The 27,448-nt window shown below is 45.3% G+C and overlaps 1 protein-coding gene and 2 pseudogenes across 2 annotated transcripts; 2 read left to right on the top strand and 1 right to left on the bottom strand.

The window, feature by feature from the left end:
- Positions 1-2,834: 2,834 nt before the first annotated feature.
- Positions 2,835-9,710, bottom strand: Bsx (brain specific homeobox). Of its 2 annotated transcripts, none has more exons than XM_087563303.1 (3): positions 9,556-9,710; positions 5,168-5,364; positions 2,835-4,165 (listed from the first exon to the last, which is right to left on the bottom strand). In XM_087563303.1, the coding sequence occupies exons 2-3, from the start codon at positions 5,360-5,362 to the stop codon at positions 3,926-3,928; spliced, it is 435 nt and encodes a 144-aa protein (XP_087419429.1). In that variant the 5' UTR covers positions 5,363-5,364; positions 9,556-9,710; the 3' UTR covers positions 2,835-3,925.
- Positions 9,711-17,225: 7,515 nt separating this feature from the next.
- Uqcc2-ps1 (ubiquinol-cytochrome c reductase complex assembly factor 2, pseudogene 1) lies at positions 17,226-17,661 on the top strand (annotated as a pseudogene).
- Positions 17,662-19,043: 1,382 nt separating this feature from the next.
- Mapre1-ps2 (microtubule-associated protein, RP/EB family, member 1, pseudogene 2) lies at positions 19,044-19,867 on the top strand (annotated as a pseudogene).
- Positions 19,868-27,448: the final 7,581 nt, after the last annotated feature.

The raw sequence follows: 27,448 nt of genomic DNA, 5'->3' as shown, positions 1-27,448 counted from the left end.
GGAGCCAGCCTTATCCTTGGCATGACAGATAAGATGCTCTTCCAGCTGCAGCTACCACAGCGAGCCTCCTCCTCTACTCCTCCCTAAAGCCTTCCTCTGACAAGCCAAAAGGCTGATCATGGCCGTGTGTGTGTGTGTGTGTGTGTGTGTGTGTGTGTGTGTGTGTGTGTGTGTTTTGGAGAGGGTTGTTGGTTTTGTTTTGTTTTTTAGCGGCAATAAGTATCCAGGCTTCTACATGCTCAGTAAATTTTAGCTTGTCATTATTCTCTTCGAAGTGTGGTGGCAGGAACATATAAACATATAAGTATGTCAATTAATTCATTATTTTGTGATTGAGCCAAATTCTGGAAGAGCCAGGGATTCAACCGAATGTGTTTATTGCGTGAGTCCCTCGATTCCAGGAAGTCCTATTTAGTGTACCTCTCCACACTGGTACTTTTCAGAGAATCAATCTTCTCTAAGTGGTGTCATGCGTTCGAGTTAAGCATTTCTTCGTGTGACACTCAGCCAACGCTCAGCTGAGAAACATTACCAGAAGTCTTTCTCAGAAGCTTTGAAACCAAGTCCTTCAAAATCAGAGTCCTGGGGACAAAAATGGGGAGGAGGGAATCCCATTTGGGATTAGATGAGAAATTATTTATCTTCCTCGGCTACTCAAAGATATTTGTTTCTTCAAAATCAGGTCCATGTGTCTTTCTACAATATAATGGACATGGTTTTGTTGCATCTTTAGTAACAAGTGGAACTGGGTTGAGACAAAAGCCTGGACCATTTTGACAAAGTAAGTTTTCAGACTGCTAAGGACTCAATATGTTTCAAAGGTCAAAAGCAAAACTTGCTGCCCTGTTACATTCAGTTGAGACTAAATTGCACCTGTCTTTTACTGTCATGTCTGATCTGGAAGAAAGGAAGGAATGGGGGTGGGAAGAGAAGAGGAGAGGACAGGACAGGACTTAGCTTTCTTTATTTACCACAGTTCCAGGGTTGGGGTGGGGTTGGTAGGAAAACTGTCTTAGTCATACATCTGGTTCTGTATTCAGAATTCGACAGACACCTCCCGACCCCAGCCTTTCCAGTATTAAAGACCAGGGTGACTGGGAGGGATATCTTCCCAAGTAGGCAATGTTCCTAAATCAGACTGAGTTCCCAGGGCTCCAGACTCACTGTGCCCCAATCAGGAAGAGCTATTCTTAAGCTAGAAGCGTCTCTGTTTACCTGATTCTTCAAAACAAAAACTCATGAGATGCCCTACTCTTTTTCCTGTAGAGTGAGTCAAGAGCGTCTTCTGAGGGCAAAAGGGACAAATGCCCAGGGCCTTCGAATTTGTGTTCTGTCTTCACCCTCTAATTTACAATCATCTCTCTCTCTCTATTTTTTTTTTAAACTCACTTTAAAGATTCTTTTCAAACCTGTTAGCAGTTGTTTGCAGGACTGGAACAATTGGAGTTCTTTCCCTTGACTCCATGTTCTCATGTCCGAGCATCTTTCTCTTATTAATAAATCATTCTCCTTTAACCCAAGGGGTTTTGGTTTTGTTTTGTTTTTGTTTTTGTGGGTTTTTTGGGTTGTTTTGTTTTGTTTTGGGTTTTTTTTTTTTGGTTTTTTGTTTGTTTTTTTTTTCCTGTTTGTCTTTGTTGTTGTTTCTTTAATATATATATATATATATATATATATATATATATATATATATATATATATATATATCCAAGCCTACAATTTTCTGTAAACTATTTCCTTTTAAAAGGTTCTGTGAGGCTGGAGGTATGGTTTGGAAGTAGAGGGCTTACCTGGAGAGACTCTGGGTTTCAAAAACTACTATCATTATCTAAACAGAAGAAGAAAAGTCTGAGCGCCTGGATCTGCAACACGAGCCACAACTACTCAAACTAAGAAATGAGGCGAGCGTTCTAATAAAGCCGGGGGGGGGGGGGGGGGGACCATTGCAAGCCAAGGCACCCGAAAGTAAATAAACAGAAGAGGAGAGCTAAAGAAGGGACAGAGTCAAAGGAGATCAATTTGTCTCCACCTCCACTGTTAGCTAGCCCAAATTTCATGGATACATTTCCCAGCTTCCGCAAGCCTCGGTTTCCTGATCTGTGGTTCACACACCCCCACCCGCCTTGATTACAGAGCAGACACTCTGGGCAGTCCAAAGGCTGCAATGCTTCTGTTTTGAAGGTGGTGCTTTTGCCTCCAAAATGATGCAGACTGGATAAAGCTCTCTTTCTGCCGCTGGATTGTTTGTTTTCCCATCGCTACATTTGCTGCAGTCCTAGACTCAGAACCATCACCTAAAGGAATCTTGAGAATTCATTCCCTCGTTGGGGAAAAACAGAAAACAAAAGAGTAAAATGTAACCGAAACTCACACCATTGCAGTCCTGTAATTATTAATCTCTGCTCCCTAGGGGGAGGAACACGCCTGCTAAGTTCACTCCCTTCCAGTCCTCCTGGGCTCACTGACCTAAAGACAGCCAGAAGCCAAGGAAGGTCGGAAACTGAAGTCTCCTTGCCCGGGGCTGCTCTGTTGGAGACGCGCGTCTCGCATAGTTCATTAGCTTACACTTTCCGGATACCAAAGGCCTGCGTCCCTTCAGCGGTTTGCGGTGAAAAGGTACTGTTTGCGGTGACCTCTTTCACGTGGATGAGATTCATTAATCTCCATTAATCAAATGATTGAAAACAGGAAACTCGGGGTCAGGGAGACGGAATCTGTTAAGTAAAGGTCACTAGCCAAATTCATTTCTACTGGGAATAAGAAACTGCCTGGGATGAGGGAGGTGACGTGCAAGCAACGGGACGCGACAACAAATGATTCCCGGAAACCCGTGCTCCTCCCATTTTTGCCCCACAAGTCCTTTATTATCTAAATAGACTGCAGACCTAGTAGGAGAATAGAAGACCTTCCAGGGGCAAAGGAGAGGAGGGGTGCGACGAGTGACAGCTTCAATGGCCCCCCAACAGGTGCGCTCCCACATCCACTTTTGCCTTAATCCGGAAGGCGGTGGAGTGCGCGCGAGCCTAAGCCTTGCTAAAAACACTGCACGAAAGTGAGCGCACCCACAAACAACCCGAGGACAATCACTTAAAATCTCTGTGGTCTTTGGGACGTGGAAGGGTTGCGGGACAAGAGTGCAACAAGTTCAGGAAGCAGAAATTGCGCTGTAGACTTTCTTTGCCCACGGTTCTGTGGGGAGCCGGGTTGTGGGAGCCCTCCGGGTCACCAGCGCTACAAGCGCCCGGGCGACGCCGAGCGCACCGATGACTATTGGGACACCAGAGGATGGAAGCTCAGTCAAGTTGAAGGGGTTCGCCTAAGGATTTGAATTAGAGATGTGGGGTCCTGGTAGGGGTGTGAGCGGACGTAATCACCAGCCGCGAACGCCACAGTCAGGTCACTGAAGGTTTAAAGAATCCGATGTGGCTCTGCCTGAATCCAGGCATAGCCCCAGACAGCTGGTCCCTTTTCCTGTGGTCAGCTGAACTGCTTTAGGGAGAGCGACCGCCTGAGTGCAGAGGCCGCGGGGACAGAGTGACAAAGCTGGGTGACAAGTGGCTGAGAGATGAGGACGGAGGGGTTCTGCATTGGCGCACGCGGGACCGGAGGTGCTCCGTCGAAATGTACCGCCGCGAGCCCAGCTACTAGTTTGGTCAGCGACACTGAGTAGGTCCGGGGCGCTGAAGACGCGGGGCGCCGGAACCAGCGACCACATTACTGATCTCCCAGCAGGGACGCGTCGGACAGGGAGGAGGCATGGGAAGGAGTCGCGGCGGCTGCAAGTTGATAAGTGGGCTGAGCCTGCCTTTCTTTCTTCCAGTCCAGGCCGCAGGAACAGTCTAGAGTCTCCGCGAGTCTTCTCGCCTGGAAAGAACCGGGTCTGGCCCCACAGCCTCCTCGCCCGGGTCTCCCTTCCCAGCCTGGCCACTCAGAGCACGTGCGGCCCTGAGCTGAGCTCGCCTTCGTCCCCAATGTCCACCTCGTCCTCCGGCTCTGTAAGCACGAAGGCACCGGCCGGCAAACTCAGCCGAGCGTCGGCGGGCGCGCCCTCGGGAGCACGAGGGCTGCCCTCTGGGCTCTCAGGCCCGTCTGCGGCTTTGGGTTCGTCTTGACTTTTCCTCAGCTGTTTTTTATGCTTCATCCGCCGGTTCTGGAACCACGTTTTCACCTAATTTCGGAGGAACAAACAAAATCATATCATTCCTCACACAAATAGTGACTGAAAGATCTGGGCGATTGGTGGCGTTTGGGGGCGGGGGAAGCTATCTACTGAATTGAATTCGGTCCTAGCGCCACGGCCGCCTCGCGTTTTGATTAAGTCATAGGTTATCCTCTTAGGCTGAATTCTAGGAGAGATTGCCCCAGAGGGTCAATGGTAATTAATAAGGGCAAGCACTGTGTGCTTGGGGTCTCCGTTACATTCAATGTATGATTCTGTTATGAAGACACCTAAATCCCGGGTCCAACGGGATTGGAAGACAAGAATGGAATGAACTGACTGGTTTTCTTCGGAGAGAATTTTTAGTCTTATCTCTGAATGCCTAATGATTTCACAGCACGATCATGGGATGAAATAAAGGAAGAGGTGGAGGGGTGGACAGAAGAAAGAAGAAAGAAAGAAGGAGCGAGAGGAAAAAACGGGAAAAAAAAGAGAAGAGGCTTAAACTGCAGTGTGTGCGTGTCCTGGGGTACCTGTGAAGACTTGCTGCTGTGGGTGACACTAACTGAAATCAGACGTGGGGAGGGGGTGTGCAATGAAGAGGGGTAAGAGGAGCACCGAGTGGTGGTGAGAACTGGCAGTCCCCACACCAGCCTGGGCTACACAGTGAAAACCTCTCCAAAACAAAACAGAATAAATTGTTTAAGCTTCTCCACAAACAAGAACCCCTCTAATCCAGCTTGTCATACCCTTAGGAGGAAGGGGGGTGGATAAAAAGAATCATGGTGTGATTTGGAGGTGACAGCCTAATCATTCGAAGTGATTTTTCCCCAGTAGAGCCAGGTAGATAAATCTACTTTGAAAATTGTATAAATTCTGTCGGATCTTGGGAACATCCTGAAAGGCAAGAAGAGAGGATCATTTTTTGCTCGGTCCTTCTGGAACTATTTCAGAGCTGAGGGGAGAAGGGCAGGACGCAGAATCCGGGGCCTCCTCCCGGCTCCTGCTCACCTGAGTCTCAGAGAGGCTGAGAGCAGTGGCCAGCTCCACACGCTCTGGTGTCGACAGGTAGCGCTGGATTTCGAACCTTTTCTCCAGGCCGGAGAGCTGCGAGTCAGAAAACACCGTGCGAGCTTTGCGGCGGCGGCAGTGCTTCCCGGGTAGCTCTGCATGCTGCGGGTGCGGGAACAGAGCCGGGACCGGCATCCCTACAGAGACAAGAGCAGTTGGCAGACAGAACCCGCATTCGCAGGAAGCAATCTCCACCATCCCCGCTCCACGGTGCCCAGCGTTCCCTGTTTCCTACTTGCCCCAAAGCTCTGGAGCCCATCTTTCAATAACCCTGGGACAGCAGGGAGAGGAACCGCAAAATAGCGCTTGGAGATCTTTTCCGAGAAGGTCATCCCAAAATACAAATAATAAACAGCAAATAAAACAGAAAAGAAAAATAGATCAAAGATCTAGAGGCTCTTTTTTTTTTTTTTAATTATCTTCCTGAGGAAACTTCCTCGGAGCTTGCGCACGCTCCCAGTTAGTTATCTGTTGGGCTTTGCAAAGTTTGCTTGCAAAAGTCCAAAACTAGACCAGAGTTGTCCACCTGCATCTACCCAGACTCCTATCAACACTGAATGCTGTGCTACGAGGTAAATAAGACTTTGCCTTCTTAACTCTAAAATAGCACCTTTTCCTGGTCGCTCTCGCCCTTCCAGCAACCAAATACAACAGCGCAAAAACGCACAACCAGAGAAACTGTGGTACTGAACTATGACATTTCCTTGTCAGTAGCAGGGTCGCCCTGAACCTCTGCTCCCGAGTCTGATCCTAAATCCTTTCCCTCCAAGCTCTGAGAATCGGGAGAGCTTGGAGCGCCTTTTTTCTGGTGATCAGAGGAGGCTGCTTCTTCCATTTCATAACCCTCTCATCTTTACCTGGTGTATTAGGCGCCCCAAGCATCCAGGCCTCAGACACCAGTATCTACTAATGCCCAGGAAAGAAAAATGAAAATCTAGCCGTTTCAGCACCACGGATTTTGCCCAACACCAGTACTGGGAAGAGTCCATTTTCAGTCGTGTGTCAAAGCAGGGAGCAATGATGATCTCACCCAGGGCCTTAAGATCTCCTCTCTAACCTAACGCTTTTGAGTGGGTTTTACCTCCCTACACTTTCAGCATTTTCTTTTTCTAAATTTGAGGGTCTGAATTTCATACACTGCCTGCTGCCTTCCCTTAGCTCCCACTTGAGCCAGTTTGCTACTGAGCTCAGCAACTGGACTAGAAGAATTTCTCTATATAGCTGGACTGAAAAACGCATGGGAAGAAAGTGTCCGTGCAGACTGAGAGAAACAAATAAACAGACACAATCCAGACATTTCCAGGCCCAGTCTTACTCTAGCAATCCCCACTCCTTGCCTAACAGTACATTCGAACTACTTTAGCACCTGGTTCCTTCAACTCCAGCAACTGGGCCAGAACAAGGAAGCCAAGCAGACTGACTCTGAATTAAATGTCGAACACTGGAAGTGAAGGTCATTGGAGAACCACAGCTCTCTCGTCTGCCCTGAACCCTTTCTGCCAGCCCTGAACCCTTCCTGCCAGCGGCAGGCCCTCCCTCACTTCTGCATCTCCCGCAGAATCCGAATCTGCTAATATTCCTGACCCAGCCTAGCAGAGGAGAGCTGGCCAGGTGAGGCCTTTTCATTTTCCACACTGGAGAGTTCAGGGTGATTTCCCTGGGACAAGATGGTCCGAGGACCTCCTGAAGTGGAGGAAGTTTACAAGTGGCATTGAGGGATGATCCAAAGTTGCCTGGAAGAAGAAGAGTAAGACGAAACACTGCCCGCCAGGAATATGATCATATCTTTCCACCCCAGCCGCCTCTGGCCAGACACAATCCCTGTCTACTTTATACAAACTGTGAAGTGACCGGACATTGCTTCCCTCCGTTGGTATGTTTCAAGGGAGTTCTCAACCATGTCCCTAACCTTCTACTGCTACAGAAGGAGAAAGGCCACCGGGACCGATATAGTCTCTGCTCTGGGGGTTAAAAAAAGAAGCCCACTCCCTTCTCCTTAGAGGCCTCTGTTACTTACCTGAGGTGGCCAGGAAATAAGGGTGATGATGCTCCCCCTTATGCAGTGGATGATGAGTGTGAGGGGTGAGGAGGGTGGGTGTGGGCATAAGGGGGTAGCCATAGTCTAGCAAAGGCACCCTAGAGGCCAGAGAGCTGGCAAAGTGGTCAGGGGCCACTTCCCTCAACGGCTTGGGCTTGTGTAGCAGAATGTCCTCGATGAAAAACGACGTGGGCCTCTGAGAAGATGCTGGATGGAGAGGGGAAGTGAAGTTGAGATTCATCTTGCAGAGCGCCTGGCACGGGGCGAGGGCCCGCACAAAGTGCAGGAAGCAAACAGCTTCCCGGCAGGCCTACTTGAGAGCCTGCACCTGCTCCTGATCGTCCAGGCTCAGATCCCTGCAGCTCTACCGACCTGGGCTATCCCCGGCGCTTGTCTTCTCGCCTCTCCAGCGCCGGGGTAGGTTGGTTCTGTGTGTTAGAGAATTGGCAGCTTGGAGAGGGGAGCCCGGAGAACCAATAGGGAGGCTGCGGAGGCAGAGGGGAGGGTGGGGTGGGCTCTGGGCGGGGCGGGGATCTGTCCGCGGTGCTGAATGCGTCTGGCCAAGCAGAGCGCGGAGCCCAACGGGTTGGTTCCTTTATGGCTTCTGGACCCCAATTTCTACCCCTCCCCTGCAAGAGCTGCTTCCTGTGTTCCGTCTTTTTAAAAGACTGAAAATGAATGTTTTCACCGGTGTTTAACAACCTGCTTCTTAGAGAGAACACCTAAAGAGTCCCAATAGCATAGGGATAAAGTGCTTACTCAAGGATTTGAGCCAGTTTGTTGTCTTTTAAAGAGTTTCAGTAATCGAAAGCAAAAGGAGAGGAGAAGTGAAGAAATGAAGATGCAGTCCGTCCGCTACACCAAGTTGCTAGAGTTAGATTAAATTGACAGCAGGGGTGATTGAATTGTTGGGGGAAATAAAGATGACAGGTGGAAGATCCTTTATCTGGAATTTAAGGGATGAACAGAGGGAGTCTGTCTATCACCCACATGACTTGGTCATTTTAAATCTATCCATAGCCACTTTCCTCTGCCACCCTCCTGGCTTCTCTTCACTTCAGTCTTTTGGCTTGTTGCTATTTCTGCTACATCACCAGTTCCAGCCAGAGTGTCCCCATCACTCTGTTAGATTCTATTCCTTTTCTCTTTCCTCTGCCTCTTTCCTTACTCTTCCTTCCGATCTTTTTTTTTCCCCCTGTTTGTCTTTTTCTAATCTGTCACATTTATTTCCCTGGAGTTAATTTGCTAAAATTAAGGTGATCATCTACAGCACAGCAGGAGTAATTTGGGCTCGCATCTCTGAAAATTGCTCTAATTATTGATGTTAAACTCGGGGAAATTAAAAGAAGCCACTTCTCTTCCATCTCCCCATTTTTAAGCTCTAATTTGTTGATATCTAGTCGTCATCACAATTCCAATCACTACTGCTAATAGCAAAAGTGTTTTAACAGAGACTGAGTCCTCACAACCCATGCTATTAGATAATTAGCGAGGGTGCTGCGAAGTCAAGTGTTAATCCTCGGGCGCTGCAGTAGGATTTTCCATCTGATCTCGCAGGTAGAACAAATTAATTACCAGAATCAATTAGGCCCCAAACTTCAGTGCTCCAGGAAGTGGAAGCATCCTGCTCCACACGGACGCTCTGGGAAGGGGAGGAAACAGTGGAAGGAAGCATGGCTGCAGACTGTGAAAGGAGCGCTTGGTGAGCCGCCATGTAAATGGAGTCAGAACTGTTTCTCTTTGTCTGACCCGCGGCCACTTGTGTTTTAAACTTTGTAACAGTAGGAAGTAGAGAAGTCAGGAGAGGAGATGACCACCGAAAGGAAAAGACAGTAGACTTTACCGAAGTTCCCTAACCATCTTCCTGGTCAAGTCATCATTTCTGGGACTGAGGGAGATAGAAGAAAATGTTGAAGGGGCACTGGGGTGATGGTCCGTCCACACATAAAGGAAGTCCACCCACCTCTACTCGAAACGTGAATGTAGCAATTGGATATCAAACATCCCTACGCGGCAAATGGATATCAATCTATGCTATCTCCAAACATAGTAGGGCAGGCATCTTACTGACAGACTTTAGTGGATATCAGCTTCAACCCTTGACCTCGGTTCCCCGCCACTGAACAGATCCTCACCCGGCCTCCGGGGGGCAGGCTGTCAAATTCCTTGGGTCAGGGACTAATACCTTAGAAACAGAAGAGACTGGATGTCGTTTGGGGAACCGGGTTAGTAGAAACGTCCTTGGGTGCCAGTGTTTGTGCTGTGACACAGAGAACTCTCTTTTACACACCTCAGATTGCTCGAGGAATCGCAGCAGGGCAGAAGAGTATCAGACTGCCTTCTTGGTCCTTTGGTCTCTGACAGCCCGTGTACCCGGAAATAGACGCTGTGTTCTCCGCTCAACCTATGGCTCTCCCCAGAACAGAAGCGGCGGCGGAAGATCACGCCCAGGCTAACCTCGAGCAGAACTGCCCGAGGAGAGAAACTGGAAGGCGGTTTTTCTCAGAAAACTACCTTTGCTCTTTAGGTCGCTATAGGAACCTAGAAGTTAAGGGATGAGGAAGGAAGCCCGGTCTCTGGGAAAGGAGCAGGACCTGGAGCGCTGGCGTCTTTCCCTTTCCTATTAGCGCCGCCAGCGAACAATGCTAAAAGGCTGGATGAATACCGCTGCCAGAGCCAAAGCAGACCTCTGGGGACTCTTAGGCATTCTCGGTTCTGCCACCACCCTTATCCATGACAGAAGAAAGACCCTTTCTCCTCCTCCAGTCCCAGACACATCCTAATAGGGGATCCTGTGGGGCCTGAGCCCAGTGCGCCAAAGGGAGAGGAGCCCGGATGCGGGTGGTGTGCCTAAGGTTAGTTCTCAAAAGGTTTTTAGCCCTGTTCTGGTTTCTGGTTCCAGGCTTGACTGTGTCCCAGACCCTTGAGGAAATCCTGAGGCACTGAATGCGGGAAAGTCTCCCCTACTGGCTGGGTTCCTTGAGTGGAACCCTGCCAAAAAAAAAAAAAAAAAAAAAAAATCCAAACAAACAAAACCGCTAGAGTGACCAAAAAACCAGTTCTGATGCAGTCCTGCTGCGCTCTGCGGTGAATGAAAGGTGCAAGGTGTCCAGCCCCCTCTGGGTCTCAGTCCTGGCTTGTTCTAAGGTAAGAGGGTGGTGGGTATCGCAAAATGGGCAACTGGGTGACAGCCGGTTCGCCCTCTACCTTCCAACTCCACCCCTTTCAGGTCCAAGATGGCCTGAGTAATCATGTCAGCGATAGATTTTAAACAGGAGGTAAAGATTATGACCCACAGGGAAACAATTTTTAAAAAAGAAAAAGAAAAAAAAACAGATATGTCATTGTCTGGCTGGCTTAACCCTGGAGCCTAGAACTGTGCTGGTCAGTAATAAAACGTGTGACCCACGCTGATTATTTAAATTGTGCTCAAATTTTAAAATAAGGCCTGTCCTGGTGGCACCTGCATTAATCTGAGCACTAAGAAAGCAAAGGCAGGTGGATATCTTATCGGGATAAGTGAGCTCAAGACCCGTCTAGTCAGGGTTGGGGATTTAGCTCAGTGGTAGAGTGCCTGCCTAGCAAGTGCAAGGCCCTGGGTTCGGTCCAAGGCCCTGGGCTCCGTCCTCAGCTCCAGAAAAAGACCAACTCCACCTCTTTATGTAACTAGTTTCAGGACAGCGTCGGATACATAAAGAGATCCCATCTCAAAACAAAAATAAATTAAAACAGGAAAATATTTGTATACTGTGTTTAATGCCAATAATATCACAAATATTATTATTCAACATGTGATCAATATAAATACTATTTGCATCCTTTTTTGTTTGTTTGTTTTTTTAGACAAAGTCTCATGTAGTTTAGATTGGTCTTGAACTCAATATGCCGGCAAGAGTAACCTTGGATTCTTGATCCTCCCAAGTTCTGGGATTACAGGTACGCACCCTGCAAAGCTTCAAACTAAATCTTCAAACAGAGGTGTGGACTTCTCATTTACTGCAACCTGAACTCATAGTAGCTATGTTTCAAGTGCCCCGAAGCCACACTAAATTCAAGGCTACTGAACTGTACAGTGCCCGTGGAGTTCGCAACCACTCTCCTTTTTACTTCTTTTAAATGTAGACGACACACGGGGGGGTTGGGGGGGAAGGAAAAGAAAAACCAGAAAGAGGGGATAGAGAGAAGTCCTGAGTTCAATTCCCAGTAAACACATGTGGCTCACAGCCATCTGTAATGGGATCCAGTGCCCTCTTCTGGTGTGTCTGAAGAGAGCGACAGTGTACTCAGATAAAATACATAAATAAATCTCTCAAAAAGGAAAACGGAAAAACAGAAAGCAGTTGCTGTACCCAACTTAACGTGTTCTCAAGCCTTGCCTTTCATTCGCTGCTATCTTTAACGATTGTGAGAATTCACTGAACATGTATTGTGCAAAGGCTTCTTTCTCCAAGCCTTGGGAAATTTTATAAATGCATCCATAGTTCATTTATATATTATCTTATTCTCACTCACTTGGTTTAAAAAAAGAAAGAAAGAAAGAAAGAAAGAAAGAAAGAAAGAAAGAAAGAAAGAAAGTCTGTCCCCCAGGACCAGCAAGCTGTAACTGTAAGGATGACACACGAATCCAGATCCTAGATGCTGCCAAGAGTCAAATAAAACAATAGTCAAGATCAAATGAGCGTCTCTCTCCCCATCTAGGATCCAGTGTCATTACTGCTAGAGAATCACTAATTTAAAGAGAGAAAAGATGTGCTTTCCAGGGAATGGATAATTAAACAGCCCCTCTCTCTTTCATGTCAGCCTCAGCTAAAACCGCCATCTGAGATGGGACTTAGTTTCCCAAAAAGGATGGCCATGTTGATGATCAAAGGAAGAACCAGTTCCATTAGCCAAGTTGCCCGCAAAATAAAAAAGGAGACATGTATTTTTGTGGGATCTGAGTAACGCACTCTACTCTTAACAGTTTGTATTCTCCTGTGTGTCTGTTCCAGCCTACCTTCTATCTGAGTACTTTATTTTAAGCACTACAGAAGTGGATGATATGTCTGCAAAAAGAACCAGAGTCACTGGCTGCTTCTAGCAAATGCATCTTCAAAACAAATGCTTTTGCACGGGAAGTTAGGATGTGAACCCTCATGAGAAGCACGTTCAAAGATGTGATATAGAAAACCCGGCGTTTCTAACGTGACAAAGACTAAACCCACCCAGTTCTCTCACTTGGGGGTGGGGCAGGGTGTAGGGCTACAATCTTCCAACTTTCTCCTGAAGTTTGCTATGCTGTCTTTGGCCATCTCAAATTAAAACGTGCTTCATGACAGGGGGGCTTGGAAGCCAGAATTCAGTTTCAAATAGGAGAGACCTGATCTCGTCTTATCACTCTGAAAGATACTCCATGAAACGAGAATCCTCTTTCGTCTATCTCTTATTAGTATCTCTGTATTTCTCCATCAGATCTTGAAAAGAGTAACCAAATATATTACTGGGGGGGCAGGCATTAATGAGCTAAAAATAAATAAATAAATAAGTCCCAGCACTCAGGAGGCAGAGACAGGCAGATCTCTATGAGTCTGAGGCCAGCCTGGTTTACAGAGTGGGTTCCAGGGCAGCCAGGGCTACACAGAAAAAGCCCATCTTGAAAGGAAGACAGGCACATTTTTTACACACACTATTTTTTTCTTTTTTTTTTTTTTTTCGGAGCTGGGGACCGAACCCAGGGCCTTGCGCTTGCTAGGCAAGCACTCTACCCCTGAGCTAAATCCCCAACCCCTATACACACACTATTATATACACTCCATTCCAGGCCTGATGGTGCACTTAGGAGGTGATGACACAAGTACGAGGGACAAGCCTCAGATAGCTAGTGAGCTTGAGACCAGCCTGGGTCTGATGAAAAAAAACACAACTGAGTTCTGCAAACAGAGTTCACAAGACAAACTGCTAACCGTACTACTACACTATACAGGTCTTGTTCTTTTAAAAGAAAAAGATTTCATTATTTTTAATTACGCATGTGTCCGTGTGGGGGTATGTCTGTGAGAACCGATGGACACTGGAAGTATAGCTCCTCCTGGGCTAACCTCAGACAATTGTGAGCCACGCTGTGAGGGTGCTGGGAACCGAATCCCGACCTCTGCAAGGACAGCTTGTACTCTTAACACTGAGCCATCTCGCTAACCCTAAGGTTCACAAGTCTTTAAAAACAAATGGTAGGTCTGATGCTTCTTATTTTATTGAGTTTGTATGATATTGATACATATATATGGTATATTGTATATTACATATATTATTATATTATATTTAAAATTCTAAAATTCTATTACTAGGAACAGAAATGAGCTTGCAAATGTTCCCAAATAGAGATTCATGCCAGAGATATTTGGCACACATTTTTTTAATGCTTAGTGGTTAAACACTAGCCAAGTGGATTTTCATTCCTCCAACTTTTGCTGATACTAGATGAAGAAAGGAAATATGAGTCTTGTCACTCTAAAAGACAATATTGAATTTGTTTTCCAGTGACCACAGAGAAATATATTCCTAAAATGGGGAGCAGAAGGAGAAATACTGAAAGAGCATTGTCCGATAAAGCTAACAGTTTCAAATGTAGGCAGGTGTATGCCCCTTTAATCCCAGGACTCCAGAGGTAGCAGCGAGTGGGTCTGAGGCCAGCCTAGTCTACATAGTGAATTTCAGGGCGACCAAGGCTACTTAGAGAGAAGTTGTCTCAAAACCAGTCAACCGACCAACCAGTCAATAGATAAATAAATACAGTTCAAACAAGGAAGGGCATTCTGTGTGGAACATAAAAATTTAGAAGCCATTAAAAAAAAAACCCAATAGGATTAGCTGTGTCATTTTTTTTTAAATCCTACATAGCAAAATGAATCTTAAACAACATTAAAAAAAAAAAAGGTAAGCCACAAACTGGAAGGAAGTATTTTTGATTCATTGGACACCAGGGTGCCTTACGATATGTAAATTCCTATGAGTCATTAGGAATATAAAGGTAGGTGTGTGTGTGTGTGTGTGTGTGTGTGTGTGTGTGTGTGTTTTCTGTTGTGTGTGTTGTTTTTGAGATTGGGGTCTTTCTATGTGTCTCAAATTGGTCTTGAACTCACTCTCAAACTCTCAAACCCCCTGACTCAGTTCCCTAATTGCTGAGGTCTCTAATATGTGCTACCATACCTAGCCCAAACATACTTTTCAGATTTTTATCTTTAATTGTGTGCATATGTACATGTGCATGTGAGTGCGTGTATGTCAAAGACTAGAATATGACATCAAATCCCCTGGATAACAGTGGCCATGAGTCTCCGAACATGGGAACTGAACCCAGGTCCTCTGGAAGAACAGTATGTTCTTTTAACCTCTGAGCCATCTCCACAGATGCAGATGTATAATTTTAAAATGAAACAATTCTCCCCCCGACACACACACACACTTCAAACATTTGAAAAGACATAAACAGGAATAATATTGGCCAGTTATTATGAGTGTATTCTTGTAAACCCAACATTTAAGAGGCTAGAGTGGTAGACTATGAATCTGAAGTTAACTTGAGCTACTTAGTAAAACTCTACCTCAAAAAAGAAAGGAAGGGGGCTGGGGATTTAGCTCAGTGGTAGAGTGCTTACCTAGGAAGCGCAAGGCCCTGGGTTCGGTCCCCAGCTCCGAAAAAAAGAACCAAAAAAAAAAAAAAAAAAAAAAAAAGCACCAAACATGAATTTCCTTTTTCAAGGAGAGGCGGAGGAAAAGACAAATTTGATTACCTATACTCGTAATCAAAGCACTTGGAAACATGCCCAAAACAGTCACATTAGTGGCTTCCAGCGACCGACCTAGGTGCTGGGGACTTGGTGAGGCTTGTTTCCTCCTCCCCCATCCTTTTGGAACTTGTAAGTACAAAGCATACAATTGTAAATGTATTTTCAAGAGAAACATTAAAATTTCAAAAGTGAAAACACAGAAAAAGTATTGTTTCATTTTAATGTAAATATCCAAATCAAAATGTAGTACAATTTATATTATGGTTTTTACTTCGGTTAGGTAAATTATTGATCCCCAATTAGGACAGTTATGTTTAACTAAACTTACGTTCCTTAGTAAGGATCATGCAACTCTTGCTTTTTATAAATTATATATTATATATTATATAATCATTTTATTATCACAGTAGCTCTTTGGCTAATATTATGAGTTTTTTGCATTGATATTATAAAACATATTTCTGTTCTGCCTTCTCATTTTAATTCCATAACTCTTATTATTTTACAGATAATATGAAACATAAGAACCTCTTGGGAATAGCTGTGTGCTCAAGATCACATGACTTGTTTGTTTTTAAAATGTGTAATTATCATTGTGTGTGTGTGTGTGTGTGTGTGTGTGTGTGTGTGTGTGTGTGTGTGTACATGCCAAGTGTGCATGAATTCTGTGGGGAGAAAAGGGGCATCCAAGCCAGAGGCAGCATGTTAAGGTCAGAGAACAATTTAATTGTGTTGGTTCTCTCTTTCACATTTATGTGGGTTCCCAGGCTCCAGGGACAGAATTCAAGTCTTCAGGCAAGCACTGTTACCTTCTGAGACTCTCTCTAGTCCAGACCACACTGCTTGTAAGCCAGAACTTGAACTCAGATTGGCCTCAAGTCTCTGATTCTGCTATTACATTATCTGTTAAAAAATAGATAATGAGGGGTTGGAGATTTAGCTCAGTGGTAGAGCGCTTGCCTAGCAAGCGCAAGGCCCTGGGTTCGGTCCCTAGCTCCAAAAAAAAAGAAAAAAATAATAATAATGAGTCTGCTTGTTTCCAATCACTGGTAAAACCTGAAACCTGTTAAAAAAATAGTAAAAGAGTCTACTTGTTTCCAATTGCTGGTAAACCCTGAAACCTTAGACTATGATTTAAGAGGCTGGTCTCCACATTCTGCGCCTCTTTAGATTTAAACACTCATAACTGTGGTGGTTGGAATAGGTATGACCCCCCCTTAGACTCCTATCTAAATGCCTGGTCCATAGGGAGTGGCACTATTAGGAGGTGTGGCCTTGTCGGAGTGGGTGTGGCCTTGCTGAAGAAAGTGTGTCACTGTAGGGGCAGGCTTTGAGGTCTCCTCTGCTCAAGCTCTGCCCAGTGTGGCAAACAGTCTCTTCCTTCTGCCCTGAGATCGAGATGTAGAACATTTGGCTCCTCCAGCACCGTGTCTACATGCACACCGCCATGCACACTGCCATACATCCCACCATGATGATAACGGACTGAACCTCTGAAACTGTAAGCCAGGCCCAACTAAATGTTCTATGAGAGGTACCTTGGTCATGGTGGCTCTTTACAGCAATAAAACCCAAACTAAGATAATAACATAATCTTTAGTAGTTAGAACCCAAAGTAGTGGAGAGAGCATGAGGAGGTCAGAAAGTATGGTGTGTGTGTGTGTGTGTGTGTGTGTGTGTGTGTGTGTGTGTGCGCGTGTGTGTACATGTGCACTTTTGTTTACCTTGGATGATAATGGGAGTGTTACCAGTGCTTGACAAACCAAGAGTTGGAGTCAGACCTAGTAAGAGACTGGCTCTATCGCCATTACGTACTATCCATATGACCCAGGGGATTTTGTTTGCCCTCTAAACCCTATTACCTTCATCCGCAGAATTGAGATGATAATATTACTTACCTCAAAGGACAGTTTTGAGGAGCAACCAAGGTCATGTATATAAAGCAAACTGCTCAATGCTCATCCAGTGTGCAGTAAGTGTTCTGCTGCTGTTGCTGCTGGGGCTGGGGCGTAAAGGGTAGTCAACCCTGATGATAGTGGGGTTTGCAGCTAATAAAAAGAAGTCTCGTTAGGCATGTTAGTACTTGCCTATAATCCCAATACTAAGGGCCTGAGGTGGGAGAATAGCGAGTGCAAGGCCAGCGTAGACTACATAACTGAGATAGGCTTATCTCAGTAAAAAAAAAGGAAAGGAAGGGGCGGGGCAAGCGGGGCCCAAGATGGCCACTCTCCGCTACCAGCGGTTCCTTAAGCTCTATGAGGAATGGCCAGTGGACAAGACCAAACGGGGCCAGGACTTGAGCGCTTACCTGTGGCAGCGGGTAGCACAGGCCTTTTGGGAGGGAGAGAATACCCAGATTGCAGAACCTGAGGCCTGTGATCAGATGTACGAGAGCTTAGCACGACTGCATTCAAACTACTACAAGCACAAGTACCCTCGCCCCAGAGACACCAGCTTCAGTGGCCTGTCCGTGGAAGAATACAAGCTGATCCTGTCCACAAGACACTTTGGAGGAGTTTCAAAAGATGAATAAGAGTGTGTGGAGGAAACTGCAGGAGAAGTTTGCGCCCACAAGGCCTGAGGAGAAGCACAGAGCCTGGACTCGGGTGCTGTCCCGCCCACGGACCTGACCATGCAGTCTTCTGATGCCTGTCAATAATCTGCCCAGTTTCCCCACCAAAAAGAAGGAAGGAAATAAATAAATAAATAAATAAATAAATAAATAAATAAATGAAGGAAGGAAGGAAGGAAGGAAGGAAGGAAGGAAGGAAGGAAGGAGGACTAGAAGATCAACACGAAGGTCTGTCCCTTCTTGGGCGCGGAAAAGGGAAAGAAATAAGATAAAGAACATTTACTGATTGTCTACCTCACACCATGCTCCACATGATGCAGTTTAGAGACACAAGGTGGAACAACAACAACAAAAATACAGAACAAATAAAAAGGCTTGACTTTGCTTCAAATTCACACACATGCACCCCAAACATGCAAGAGTAATAATCAAAATAATCAAAGACTTCTCTGTGCACTTCCCAAAGTGATGCAAATCCAGTTGGCTTTGTGATTCAGATAAAAAAAAAATCAATGGGAAGTAGAGAAGTGAACAGCCCTGTACTTTCTGCAGCCACTATCTGCAAATGTTTACTGAAAATAGGCCTCCAAGAAGGGTAGGGATGCCTTGTCTTACGAGTACATATCCTATCACCAAAAATAGACCAAGGTTATACCTTATATACTGTAAATTTAGCATTTCCCAGTTCACAGTATTGGGCCTTTCCAAAAATTGACATAAATGCTCCCCTGACTGGCTGTTGGGTTATTTGACAGTTACCAGATTAAAGAATAGTTTCGTGCTTGTTCTGTTCCTGGAGCACACTGTATAACCTGCAGGCAGCTCATCAGGATAGGAACTGTCTGTCTCAAGCAGCTCAGGTACTCTGAGCCTCTGCTGGCCTCAGCTTCCTCTAGGAGCCACCTCTAGGCAGATCAGCTAGCCTGACAATGTCTTTCAGCCATCCTTATGCTTCTATGTGCTTGGGTAGGGAGGGGCCCCATGTATCTGTTCAGTTTCAGGAACTTCCTTTTCTTTACTTCCTGAGCTTAATGAGCTTCCCTGCAGTGGAATGTCTCAGAGGAAACTGCTACACAACAACTTATTGTAGGAAGTATTTGGGGGTATGGTTTTATAAAGCTTTAAAAACTGTCTGGAAATATGAAACCTGGTGAATATCAAGGACAATAGCTTCTGCCAGGCATCTGGTACTTTCATATTTTCCAGTCTGTAATGTAGCACAATTAATTTAGTTTCCCATTTCAAGAAACTGAAAGCCAGAGAGGTGCCTTGCAAAGCCTCCAGCTAGTCAGGGGCAGAAGAGGATGCAAAAGAAAGGCTTATACAGGTCCAGGAACCAGGCTTGTTGGTGGTGTTGTTGTTGTTGTTGTTGTTGTTGTTGTTTTTTCCTGAATCATGTTTTTGCTTATATTAAGAAGTAAATTGGGGTGCAGACAGAGGATGTGGGCCCTGCGAGAGTCAAAGGTGGCAGTGAATGTGTGCTCAACGTCAGTCACCAGTGATAACCTAAGTCGACATGACATGCTGGCTTGCATCAATGAATCTCTGCAGTTGAACCTGACAAAGAACAGTTGTGTTCAGGGGCCGTATACGGTCAGTTCATGGATGTGCTCTTCCTCAGCTCCATTGCCTTGAAGAAAGTGAAATGCTGAGCTAAGTTAGAACATGAGTATATCCAGAACTTCAAAATACTGCAAGCAGGCTTCAAGAGGATGGGCGTTGACAAAAAATAATTCCTGTGGATAGATTAGTGAAAAGAAAATTTCAGGACAATTTTGAATTAGTTCAATGGTTCAAGATGTTTTCTGATGCAAATTATAATGGAAAAGAGCACGATCCTGTTGCTGCCAGACAAGGTCAAGAAACGGTGGTGGCTCCTTGTTGCTCCAGCTTTGAGTAAACCGAAGAAACCTCTCGGCTCCAGTAGTGCAGCCCCACAGAGACCCATGGCAACACAGAGGACTACTGCAGCTTCTAAGGCTGGCCCCGGGATGGTTCGAAGGAATCCTGGCGTGGGCAATGGAGATGACGAAGCAGCTGAATGGAAGCAGCAGGTCAAAGTACTGACGCTTACTGTTGAAGACTTGGAGAAGGAGAGAGGCTTCTACTTCGGAAAGCTAAGGAACATTGAACTGATTAGCCAGGAGAGTGAGGGGGAAAATGACCCTGGACTGCAGAGGACTGTAGATAGTCTTTATGCCACAGACGAAGGCTTTGTGATACCCGATGAAGGGAGCCCACAAGCGGAACAAGAAGGGTGTTAAGTAGCCTGGACCAGCAGAGCAACGTCCGAAGTCTTCACTCCAAATCATGTGGTTAACTGTTACATCCTCCCTTTTAGTAATCTTAGAGGGTTCACTGGTTTCTTTTCATAAGCAAAAAGTACCTCTTCTTCAAAGTGCTCTTTGCAGAAGTCTCACCTTTTCTGATGAGTTTGAGTTAGGAACTTTTGCCTTGTAGCAGAGCAGTATTAACAACCAGTTGGTTCACCAGGGTAGTAAGAGGCCAACCGTGGGGCCGTTCCTGTGGATGCTGGTCATACTGACTGATGGAGAAGGGGGTTATAATACACGAGGCGACAACGTCAGAAGTGCAAAGACTGAACTGAATTCTAAGCTAATGTGAAATTCTGGCAGAGAACGTTTTAATAAATAAATGCCTTAAGAGAGAAGAGGAGGAGGACGAGGACGAGGACCAGGACGAGGAGGACGAGGAGGAGGACAAAGTAAATTGAGCTGGTTTATCGGTTAAGAGCACTGACTGCTCTTTCAGAGGTCTTAGTTCAAATCCCAGCACCCACATGGTAGCTCACAACCATCTGTAATGGGATCTGATGCCCTCTTCTGGTGTCTGAAGACAGCTACAGTGTACTTATAATAAGTAAACAAACAAACAAATCTTTTTTTAAAAAGTAAATTACTGTTCTTGCTTTATGTTTTAAACTTTTCTTTAGATTATTTATCAAACATAATGATCTGAAGCTTGGACTTGGGCGTAAAAGGGCTGGGAAGATCTGTTATTATGGAGTAGGGTTGGTTCTAGCTCAAATGAATAACTTACACCGGTGCTCACAGGTGGGATGAAACCTAGTTTGCTTGCAGGATACTGAGATTAGTGTAACCACAGGAGATATTTCAGGTAGTATTTGAAGTATGACTGTATCTTGGAAAGATCATCAGAGACAGATCTAATTATGAGGAGAAAGGGGTAGAATTGGAGACAATGAAGGTTATTTGAACAGATGCTTACCCATATGAATTATTTTTTAAAAGATTTATTTATTTATGTTATTTATATGAGTACACCAAAGCTGTCTTCAGACACACCAGAAGAGGACATTGGATCCCATTCAGATGGTTGTGAGCCACCATGTGGTTGCTGGGAATTGAACTCAGGAACCCTGGAAGAGCAGTCAGGGCTCTTAACCACTGAGCCATCTCTCCAGCCAACAAAACAATATTTTGAAAGGTTTAATTGCATTTCATTTGTATGTACACTAATAATTAGAAAAAAAAAGGTAAAGCCTTTACCATTAATTAGTGGTGTTCCCAGATGTAAGTTCTTGCCATCAAAAGCCAACCAATCACTCACTTATACCAAAACAAAACAAAACGCCCTATATTATTTTGTGTGGATGCCAGCTATGGCAGTAGTAGAATAGATATAAATAAAAATATAACTTGGCCTCTATCTTTGAATCTTTTTTTTTGTCTGTCTCTCCAATCCCTTCTTCAATGGTCTGAAGAATGATTCAAAATGTAAATCTAATTAAATCAGTTATTTTCGTATATTTTACTGCCTCTTTGTCTCCCTCTCAAGTCTGGAAACTCCAAGGAAGGGAGACCAATTTCGTCCTAAGCACCAAGTATGATGTTTACTCATAGTCAGGGCTCAGTATATACAGAGTGAGTGACTGAATTAGTCAGTGAATGAATAAATGGGTAAATAAAACAGTCAGCCTGGAAGCTATTACTTTGCTGGGGTGGGGGGTGGAGATGCTAATCTTAGGTAGCAATGGGGGTTTGTGATTGTGGACTGGCTTGCTCTCAGGTAACAAGATATGGGTAGGGGGTTTGCTATGACAACCTTTAAGCTTATTAAGGATCATTGATGCTCAAGAAAAGTCCAGATTCAAGTGGGTTTAAGATTTGCACCTTTGAGGGGTTGGGGATTTAGCTCAGTGGTAGAGCGCTTGCCTAGCAAGCGCAAGGCCCTGGGTTCGGTCCCCAGCTCCTGGAAAAAAAAAAAAAAAAAAGATTTGCACCTTTGGGGCTGGAGACATGAGTCAAAAATTAAGAATGCTGGCTGTTTTTCCAGAGGGTCTGGGTTTGAGTCACATGGAAGCTCAAAAGCTTCTTTAATTCTAGTTCCAGAGGATGTGGGGCCCCCTTCAGGCCTCTTCAGGTACTTGCACTCACATGTGTACACACAGATAAATAAATAATTCTTAAAAATAGTGTCTGAAAGCTCCAACTATCTGGTGTTTGTGTGTGTGTGTGTGTGTGTGTGTGTGTGTGTGTGTGTGTAGGAAACTTAGAATGACAAGATTAGTAAAACCTTAAAGCCTTAGAGATTTCTCTTTATGGTATTCTTTGTCATAAAAATAGATTCTGGAGGGCTGGAGAAATGGCTCAGCCAGTAAGAGCACTGTCTGCTCTTCCAGAGGTCCTGAGTTCAATTCCCAGCAACCACATGGTGGCTCACAGCCATCTGTAATGAGATCTGGTGCCCTCTTCTGGCCTGCAGGCTCATACACGCAGGCAGAAAGCTGTATGATGTATATATACATAATAAATAAATGTTTAAAAAAAATAGATTCTGGAGAAGATGATTCATCTGTCTAAAGCCACCCAGTAAAATAGTAAGAAAGCTGAGCCTTGAAAACCAGTCTCTGGGCTGGAGAGATGGGTCAGTGGTTAAGAGCACTGACTGTTCTTCTAGAGGTTCTGAGTTCAATTCCCAGCAACCACCTGGTGGCTCACAACCATCTGTAATGGGATCCAATGCCCTCTTCTGGTGTGTCTGAGGACAGTGACAGTGTACTCACAAACATAGAATGAAAAAATAAATCTTTAAAAGAGGAAAAAAGAAAAAGAAAAGAAAACCAGTCTCTGAATGAAGTGTTAGCATCCCATGACTTCCAAAGGTAGGGGACCCCGGCAGAGTCACAGTCACAGTCAGAACTGCAGCATTTCCAGTCATGGAAACCATGAAAATCCATCCACTTAAGGCCTGGGTATCCACCTACTCATTCACCCTACGACCAGGACTTACTGGGTGTTACTACATACTTTGCACCTCTGGGCACTACAGAAAATTCTAACCCAAGCCCCTGGGACATTGTATGATTGGTGGTGTAAAACAGGTATGATGGTTTGGATAAAAATGACCCTCACAGGCCCATAGGGAGTGGCACTATGAGGAGGTGTGGCCTTGTGGGAGGAAGTTTGTCTCAGTCTTCTCTCCAGCTGCTTGCAGAACCCTCAGCTCCTTCTGCATCAACATGCTTCCCACCATGATGGTAATGGACTAAACCTCTGAACTGTGAGACAGCCCCAACTAAATGCTTTTCTTTATGAGTTGTGGTAATCATGACGTCTCTTCACAGTGACAGAAACCCAAACTAAGACAATGGGGGAGCTGAAGTCCACTGCTGTTTTGCTCCCGGATTACTATTTTTTTTTTTTTTTGGTTCTTTTTTTCGGAGCTGGGGACCGAACCCAGGGCCTTGCGCTTCCTAGGCAAGCGCTCTACCACTGAGCTAAATCCCCAACCCCCCGGATTACTATTTCTTAATAAAAGCCTAAACTCCTGCTAGCAGTTCAAGCCAAAGGTCGTCCTTGGCGTGCCTAAATATGAGACAACCTGATCCTGTGTACTCTGTGAGGGTCTTAACTGGTATGCCTATAAAGTGTTTGGACCACAGCCAGTTGTGGTGGTACCCATCTATCATCCTAGCACTTTGGATACTGATGAGGGTGGTGATGAGTTCAAGGCCAGCCTGGATTACATGCTCCTCAGAAACCAGAAGACTCCCATCTCATAAACAAAACAGAAAAGGATTGGACTGAAACAATTGATCTTAACTGGACTAGGGTTAGACCTAAGTTCAAGTTATTGTAGAACTCATGAAGGACAGAAGAGCAAGGTAGACCACACTTCGTGGGAGCAGCCTGACAGATTCAAGAGGTTCAATACCCACTGGGGGAATCCTTCAGGCAGGGATGAGGAAAACAGAAACAGTGAGGACTAGGGACTAAAGTCAAGGGTAGTGTCTTAGAGTTTCATTGCTGTGAAGAGACACCATGACCACAGCAACTCTTATAAGGACAACATTTAACTGGGGCTGGCTTACAGTTCAGAGGTTCAGTCCTTTATCATTATGGCAGGAAGCACGGTAACACGCAGGTAGACATGGTGCTGGAGAGGTAGCTGAGAATTCTACCTCTGGATTGGCAGGCAGCAGGAGAACGGCACTGGCCTTGGCTTGATCTTCTTAGACCTCACAGCATACCCTGTGACACAGGTCCTCCCACAAGGCCATAACCTAAAAGTGACGCTCACTATGAGACCATGGGGGCCACTTTCGTTGAAACCACTACAGGTGGTTAAGATGGCTCAGTGGGTAAAGGTGCTTGCCACCAAGTCTGAAGACCTAAGTTTGATTTTTAGGGAGTAGGGAGAACCAACCCCTGTAAATTATCTGATGACCTCCACATACAGAGGCACAAATGTGCATGCAAATGCACACACACACACACACACACACACACACACAATTAAAAGATTAAAAAAAAGAGATAAGTCAAGCACAACTATGGTCTTCATGTTGGACCCTGCTTTAAACCAACCATCCAGGAAATGACAAAGGATGATTTTAAGAATGGGAAATTTGGGGGATGGAGAAATGGCTCAGCCATTAAAGGCTAGGTGCACAACCAAAAATATAAGAATGGGAACATTTCAATATGATTGACATATTAACTGACACTTAAAAGTAGTCAATTTAGGAGCTGTCATTTATGTTGGATGTGATAATAGCATTGTCTTAGTTAAGGTTTCATTACTGTGAAGAGACACCATGACCAAGGCAACTCTTATAAGGACAACATTTAATTGGGGCTGGCTTACAGTTTCAGAGGTTCAGTCCATCGCCATCATGGCAGGAAGCATGGCAGCATGCAGGCAGACATGGGACTGGAAGAGCCAAGCTTGATCTGAAGGCAGCCAGAATGAATCTATCTTCCGCACTAGGCAGAGCTTGAGCACAGAAGGCCTCAAAGCCCGCCTACACAATAACACACTTCCTCCAACAAGGCCACACCCACTCCAACAAGGCCACACCCATTCCAACAAGGCCATATCCACTCCAACAAGGCCACACCCACTCCAACAAAGGCCACACCCATTCCAACAAGGCCACATCCACTTCAACAAGGCCACACCCACTCCAACAAGACCACACCCACTCCAACAAGGCCACAACTCCTAATAGTGCCACTCCCTATGAGCCAAGCATTCAAACCCATGAATCTATGAGGGTCATGCCTATTCTAACCACCACAGTCCTCCTATAGGAAAAGACATTGTTTTCAAACAGAGACAGCACCCAGTTAGCTTAATTGGTAAAGCATGAGACTCTTTTTGTTTGGTGGAAGAGGGGTGAGACTGGGTTTCTCTGTGTAGCCCTGGCCGGGAACTCATTCTGTAGACCAGGCTGGCCTTGAACTCAGAGATCGGCTTGCCTCTGTGTCCTGAGTGCTGGGACTAAAGGCATGCACCACCACACTGAGCGTGTGTTCAAGGCTGCATTAGGCACAGGATAAAATTTGGACACGGATATATATACTACTAATCCCTGCCCTCAGAAGTCAGAAGCAGGAAGATCTCTGTGAGCCCAAGTACAGCTTGCTGTTCCAGGCCATTCAAGGCTACAATAAACAAAGAAAAAGTATGAAGGGTCGGGGCTCGGGAGTCTAGCACAGTATTAGATGTAAAACGCATTGTGTCTAGCTAAAGTGAGACCCTGGGTGGGGTCCACAACAGTGTGGGGGGAAAAGGAGGGGAGAGTAAGGAGACAGACAGGCAGGCAGAGATTCTTTTTTTTTTTTTTTTTTTTGGTTCTTTTTTTTCGGAGCTGGGGATCGAACCCAGGGCCTTGCGCTTCCTAGGCAAGCGCTCTACCACTGAGCTAAATCCCCAACCCCCCAGAGATTCTTAAATACAGCGAATTTCACTGTTTCGAAATTTAAATAAACCTCAGGACAGAGGATTAATAACTACTACACCTTAATGTGAATAATAACATCCAATCACAAAAGTTAAACGATAGTAGACATTAGTATATAATGAGCAAGTAGGACTCAGGAAACACCGCAGACCAAAACCTTTCTAGGAGTCTCGAGATTGCTTTGTTTTGTTTGTTTGTTTGTTTGTTTGTTTTTTAAACAACAACAAAGATTTCTTGACAGGGCGTAGGCAAGGAGTACTTATTGGAGGAGGTGGCAGTGGATGCATTAGCCAAACCAGGGAAGGAAGTGGGGTGAAGGGGGAGTGGGGTGTCACTGAAGAAGAGTCAAGGCAGTTGTCAATTTAAAAGCACACGCCTCCCGACTCCCCAACCCCCACAGTGAGGGTCTCTGGTGAATCCAACCCTCCGAGACTCTGGGCCACATCGCCTAATTTGTCCTTGGAAGTCCACTCATTGGTGTAGTGAGAGACAGAGCCTGATCTCGGTGTGCGCCGGGGTCTGTAAGCTCCTAGATGAATAATCAAAGCTAATTACAAACGCAAAGGGATGCTCATTTACAAAGAAATGACCCTGGTTACTTGTTGCACCAGCCGGAGGTCAACTGAGTCCAACCCAATTAGTACTTTCCCCAGAGGTTGCGGTGACCTCCACTAGGACCCCAGAGAAGCAGCGGTCTCTTGCTTCCTGGCAGGGCTAAGCCACCCAGAAGCCTTTGAGAGCAGAGAGCCTGGTTTGATCTCAAGCTTAGCGATGACCGGCTCCCCCTAACCTTTAAGCACAAAAAAAAAAAAAAAAAGACCAAACAGCCGAATGGCTGATGTGGCCATTTATATGCTCTGACTAATGCGGCCCCTGATTTCCCTTCCAAATTAAATGCGTTTCGCTTAGTACATTTTCAACAGACGTTGCTCATCTGCTGGATTAATGAGTTTGCTGTGAAAGCTACTTCGGTAGCAATTCGAAACAAAAGCGCCTTACGCAACTGCGGGCTTTGCGTCCCAGCCCTCTCCATCTTCGCCCCTCTTCCTCCCTCTCCCTCCCCAGGGCAAATGCATCCTCGTTGCCAGGATGGGGAAGCTGCAGTCAGCCCAGGGTTCTCTTCTGTGTCACTACACTACATTAGGAATAAAACCTTCCACTTAAACACTTAAATGAAAACATCGAGAAACTAATTTACTGTTTGCAGTCGCATGAGTTAAGCCGGAGCTGCCTTAATTTCCTTCCATTTTGCTTCATATTCAATGTGCGCGCTTGCTAGATTGGTCTATGAAAAGGCTGTCTCCGAATCGCAACACTTAAGACCTCTTTCATTTTCTTTATGATTAAATAATTGAAATTCCTGTCAGGGCCTGCACTTTACTGCCGCCCAGATTTGGTGTGTGAGGATAAAGACACCCCCTCCCATTTATTTATTTATTTATTTATTTATTTATTCATTCATTTATTCATTTATTTATTTTCTGTCTAAATCTTAAAAGCCAGTGGACTTTATTTAGTTCAGTGAGGACTTGGGAAAATGGACGGAAGCTATTGACCCATTTCTCGGAAATCTCCCGTGCCCATTAAGTGATTGTTTGAGACAAATTAAGAAAAG

Source organism: Rattus norvegicus, chromosome 8 (genome assembly GCF_021556685.1).
Source record: "Rattus norvegicus strain SHRSP/BbbUtx chromosome 8, alternate assembly SHRSP_T2T, whole genome shotgun sequence".
NCBI classification, from domain to species: Eukaryota; Metazoa; Chordata; class Mammalia; order Rodentia; family Muridae; genus Rattus; species Rattus norvegicus.
This window is presented reverse-complemented; position numbering and strand designations above follow the sequence as displayed.